Below are 5,471 nucleotides of genomic sequence, written 5' to 3' on the forward strand. Positions count from 1 at the left end.
CAGAGGTCCTGGAAACCATATGGAGTTCTATAGGCACTGGGCATCCCTTACACCCCAGTCCCTGACCAGAGGAAACAGAAAGTACAACATTAGAAAGAATGGATAAGCATGGTGAGTGGGGCTAGAAAGGGTATGAACCAAGATAGGACCACTTGACCCATCTTGGATGAACCATCCCATCACCATGGTGACATTAGAAAAATTGAACATTTTCTCAGTTACTCATCCATGTTGCTATAGCCCTCGACTTTCTCCTTCCTAAATATTCTTGTCATCCACCATCAGTTCTCCTTTCTCTTGTTCCTTTTTAGACCTCTTTCTGTCTTCTCTGGCCTGGATGTAAGTGTAAGCATCGCAGCTTGGATAGAGAGGTATTCTGGCAGTCAGAAGCCAAGGAATACCACTATGACGTCACTGTAAGAGTAGCAGCTTACAGTTCTGCTCCAGGGAAAGGTTCCCAATGTAACAACTCTGCTCAGGCAGGGGTGGGTTTCCCCAGCTGAGTTGTTACAGCTCTGCTCTGCTCTGCTCTGCTCTGCTCTGCTCTGCTCTGGGGAAGTGTTACAGCTCTGCTCCCCAGTGAAAGTATTGCAGTTCTGTTCCGCTCTACTCTGCTCTGGCTCCAAAGAAAGTTGTTATAGCTGGGCTCCACTCCTGAGAATATGTCACATGGTGCAATACACCTCACTCAAGAGATTTGCTGGGCAGGAAGAATCCAGGAGGGTGGCCGTCCCTAGGGTGAGAAGCAGCAGCAAACTGAACAGAGTACAGAGCTTACATAGGGCTTCTTGGGGGGGTGGGGGTGGGGCTTTCCAGGGTGGCTTGGGGTTGGTGGGGTTTTGTGATTTGATTCTGGGGCAAGCTCAGGGGATTGGTGGGATTCTGCAGCCTGACTCTGGGGCAAGCTCAGGGATTTCAAGCTCTGGTCCTGAGGTCAAGTCAGGGAGTTTTTTTCTAGTGAGGTACAGGGTGTTTTTTCCTCAGCCCTTTTCACCCCACAGTAAAGACCTGTTTCAGAGTGGAGGGGGGCCAGGCATGGTGGCACATGCTTTTGATCTCAGCAGTCAGGAAGCAAAGGCAGGTAGATCTCTGTGCATTTGAGGTCAGCCTGGTCTACATAGTGATTTCTAGAACAGCCAGAGCTACATAGTGAGGACCTGTTTCAGAAATAAATATTAAAAAATAAAAACTAAGCCGGGCGGTGGTGGCGCACGCCTTTAATCCCAGCACTCGGGAGGCAGAGCCAGGCAGATCTCTGTGAGTTCGAGGCCAGCCTGGTCTCCAAAGCGAGTTCCAGGAAAGGCGCAAAGCTACACAGAGAAACCCTGTCTCGAAAAACTAAAAAAAAAAAATAAAATAATAATAATAATAAAAAATAAAAAAAAATAAAAAAAAAATAAAAAAATAAAAACTAAAAAAAAAAAAACAAAAAAATAGAGTGCAGGGGTTGAGACAGGGACTCAGATTGTAGCCCAGGTTTGCCCGGGACCCATTACATAGCATGGGCTGCTGGCCTGACCTCTCAGCAATCACCCTGCTGCAGCCTCTCAAGTGCTGATATCATCAGCATGAGCCACCACCTAGCTTGTCATGACTCTTAAAATGAGTCCCCTGTCCTGTTGGAGGTAACATTCTACAGTTCTGAGCATGACTCTCCATCAGAACACTCACGGCTTCCTGTCAGTGACAAACAGCTCCAAGTTCTAACCTCCCTTTCTAACCCCATTCCCTTGTCCCCCTCTTCCCAAAATGTCCCTCAGCACCTCCTTCTGGATGTGTTAGGCCTGGCCTTTCACAACCAGTGTCTCCATCTGTTTCCCTGGGTCTCCACCTGGGGCAAGAGCAAGAATGGGCAGTTTCAGATACTCTGGGTCACATTTAGAGATCCCTCTGTGACCCACCACGTCACCCACATTACAGACTCCAGGATCACGCAGCACCGTGAAGAGCTGAGCGCGTGGGCTGCATGTATGTGGTGCCTGGCGGTCACTTGTTTTCCTCCTTGCTGACAATACCCGACACAAGCAAGAAGCTTGAGGAAGAAAAGCGCTATCCTGGCTCCCAGTTTGAGGGTGCAGTCCCTTGTGATGGGGAAATCATGGTGGCAGGAGCATGAAGTCACATGATGTCTGCACCCAGAAAACAGATCACCTTGCTTTCTCCTTTGTATTCAGTCCCAGACTAGCCCATGGGATGGTGTCACTCATATTCAGGGTGGGTCTTCACACATCAGTTAAACCAACCTAGAAACCCTTTCACAAAACTCTCTTAGGTGTTTTATGATCCTGTCAATTTAACAGTTAAGATACACACACACACACACACACACACACACACACACACACACACACAAGCTTTCTTGCCCTTTACTATCAATCTATTCAATTCCTAGCTTGGGGAAAAGATGGACAGTGGGCGATAGAAATTGTCCTTGGTCTTTCCAGGGCAAACCCCAAGTGCTGCCCCCCTCTTTGCACTCTAAATCCAGCTGTCCCGGGGCTGCTTATGTGCAAGGTGAGTATCTGCTGATGGAATGGACACCTTCCAGGGAAGACCTTAGTTTCAGCTGAGGAACTTGCTTCAGGCCGATCTGCTACTTGCAGTTATGATGTCAGTCAGCTAGAGAGGCTGGGCAGTGTGGCTGAAATCAACTCGCAATTGGTCAAGCCTGAGATCAGTTTCCGGTTTAGTCACCCGGCCTCCAGTGACCCTGGGCTTCCTACCACCAGGGAAAGTCAAAACTAGAAACAAACATACTCAGGAGGCAGAGGCAGGCAGAGCTCTGTGAGTTCCAGGCCAGCCTGGTTTATATAGTGAGTTTCCTCGTCGGACAGAGCTACATAGTGAGACTGTGTAATAATTAATAATGATAATAATAATAATAAAATGATTATGAGAACTACCTTTTTAAAAAACAACAACCCATAAACGACCACCTATTGAAATAACAATTGATGTTTATTAATGTTGGGTAACCCTCCTCCTTCCGTGTTGGCAATATATGTTCGTTGATTGCTTGCACAATGGCAAGCAGGAAACTGTGTGCTTTACCCAGACACTATCTAACAGACAACCACTCTTGAGGTAGGTGCTACTTTTCCCGCTTCGGAGACGGGGAAAAAAAAAAATGGAGCTTGATGGAAGCGAGGTGACTTGCTTGGAATCCTTAGCAAGGAAGCTCAGGAGGGCGGGAACTTGGCCGCAGTCCGGGAATCTGGGACTCCGAAGCCCTTTGGCAGGCAGCAGCTGGACGGCGGCATCTCCCCCAGGCATGCTGGATTCAGGCTCCCCCTCCCCGCCTGCAGGCGTGAAGACCCCTCTGTGGAAGAAGGAGGTGGAGGAGCCCGAGCCCAGAGAGGAGGAGCCGGAGGACGAGTCGTCGTCGTCGTCGTCGTCATCGTCGGAGGTGGAGAAGCCGGAGCCCGAGAGCACAGCGGAGGTCGAGGAGGACGCCCGCGAGGCTGAGGAGCGCGAGGCCCTCTCGGTGTGCTACTGCCCGCTGCGCCAGGAGCCCAGCACCCAGCAGGTGGCGCTGCTGCGACGCTCGGACAGCGGCTTCTGGGGCTGGCTCAGCCCGTTCGCGCTGCTGGGTGGCCTGGCGGCCCCTGCGGACAGGTGAGACGCAAGCACCCGGGGCCGAGTTTTAGGGAGGAGGGCCTCAGGGCTACTAAGCACTCACGTCCCCGGCCCGTAGGAAGCGTGGTGCCCCGGAAGAACCGTGCGTGTTGGAGACGCGGCGGCGGCCACCGCGCCGCGGGGTTTGTGCGCGCTGCGAGATCCTTTTCTGCAAGAAATGCAAGAGCCTGCATAGCCACCCGGCCTACATAGAGCACTGTATTCTGGAGCACCCTGACCCGGGTAAGGCGGAGGCCGCCGGGAGCTCTGAGCGCATCCAGTCCCAGCCGCTGCACCCGCAAAGCTCCAAACTCTTCTATCTCTAGTGCGTTCCACAGAACTGTCCTTTCAAACTGCCGTCCTTGGCGCCTCCTTCCGGTGAAAAGGCCCACTGTCCGTTCACACCTGTTGTCTCGCCGAACTACAGCAGAACCTAGGCACTCCTCCTGAGACAGTACCCAACATCTACAGCTCTCCTGACCCACGCCTCCAATACAGCTTCACCTGCATCTTTTTCGTGTCTTTCTGGCCAGGCGAACAGAGGCATCGCCTGGAGAAAAACAGCCTCGGGGTTCCCTCTGCCCTTTAAGAAATTACCTCTTTCCCTCTAATCCCCCAATAAAGTCTCAAATCAGAGTCGCCTGAAGTGGAGTGGGGTGATAAAGATGGGACCCTCCTTTCTCTCTCCTGAGTACAACCCAGAAAGCAGGGAACAGCAGGGAGGTTCCTCCATGGTCTCCCCAGGACAGGGCAGTACAAAGCACTTGCATCTAAGGGCAGTCAAAGGCCATTCTGTCCACTGCACAGAGAAGAAAGGAGGGCACAGGGCCAGCAATGCCTCTGGGGAACTGTGGGCTGCCCCCCTGCCAAATCATTCTCCCCTCCCTGAGAGCTGGCTCTCGGTGGTCTGTGTGTGTGTGTGTGTGTGTGTGTGTGTGTGTGTGTGTGTGTGCAGAGGCATTGGTAGGTGGAGGGGGAGGCAGGGCGAGATGGAGATCCAGATGCTAAAATTAATACCGAGACTGGCTCAGACAAAAGGGGAAAGCTGGGGAGCTGGTTCCTTCTCCAGGAATCCCAGCTATTCTTGGCTAGACAGCATGAACTTTGGAATGCTGCTGCGTGTGTGGCCTGGAGAATGGGGCCATTGAGAGCAAACAGGCCTCACCCAACCTGCAGAGCTCTATGGAGGCTATATTCCCAGTGCCTGCAATGGTCAGACCCCGAAGGACCCTCTGCCGTCTTCCTGCTGCACAAGAGATGTCCCTCTGGAAGGCAAACTGGTGAAGGTGGTCTGCTTTTTGAAGAGAGGTGCACCCCCCCCTCTCCATGACAACCATACGCAGCTGGTTGTCCCTTAGTTGGATGTAAGAGCATGGTCCTCGTGTCTCAAGCGCCCCACACTCATTTGCTTCTACTGAGGCTGCCCAAGGAAGGCTGCTACACCTCCGGGCTGAGCAGCTAGGGGTACTTCTTCATCACCCCAGACAAGAAGTCAGGCCTAAGAGGACCACATTCCCTTCTGCTCTGCCTCTTGATCCAGCAGAGGGCCCCTGACAGTGGAGAGGAGCCTTCACCACATCCAAACTTGCTGGGCGTGGGAAGTAGGGTGAGGTCTCTGATGGAATAATACGTGATTTCCCAAGAACTGAGCCTGAACGGCATAGAAAGGGAGGTCCCGCAGAGTGGTCCTCACCCCCCAGTTGAGTTTTGCATCTTCTCTGGTGGGACTCAGCACTACGGGCATGGGACTGCACCTTCATCAGAACAGAATCCCCTCAGGAGTGGGAAGGAAGGAGGTCCTTCAGGGAAAGGGCTATGGGAACCCTATTTTTGTTTCTCCTTCGACCACGGGGGGG

At 52.4% G+C, this 5,471-nt stretch overlaps 1 protein-coding gene across 1 annotated transcript; it reads left to right on the forward strand.

The window, feature by feature from the left end:
- Positions 1-4,251, forward strand: C8AH17orf50 (chromosome 8a C17orf50 homolog). Its single transcript, XM_059269583.1, has 3 exons — positions 1-111; positions 3,306-3,615; positions 3,695-4,251. The coding sequence occupies exons 1-3, from the start codon at positions 99-101 to the stop codon at positions 3,939-3,941; spliced, it is 570 nt and encodes a 189-aa protein (XP_059125566.1). The 5' UTR covers positions 1-98; the 3' UTR covers positions 3,942-4,251.
- The last annotated feature ends 1,220 nt before the right edge of the window (positions 4,252-5,471 follow it).

Source organism: Peromyscus eremicus, chromosome 8a, assembly GCF_949786415.1.
Source record: "Peromyscus eremicus chromosome 8a, PerEre_H2_v1, whole genome shotgun sequence".
NCBI lineage: Eukaryota > Metazoa > Chordata > Mammalia > Rodentia > Cricetidae > Peromyscus > Peromyscus eremicus.

What these genes read in the sequence shown, in the direction of transcription:
- C8AH17orf50 (XM_059269583.1), top strand. An exon ending in CTGGCGGCCCCTGCGGACAG is followed by an intron (nt 3,616 to 3,694) that starts GTGAGACGCAAG and finishes CCCGGCCCGTAG; the next exon opens with GAAGCGTGGTGCCCCGGAAG.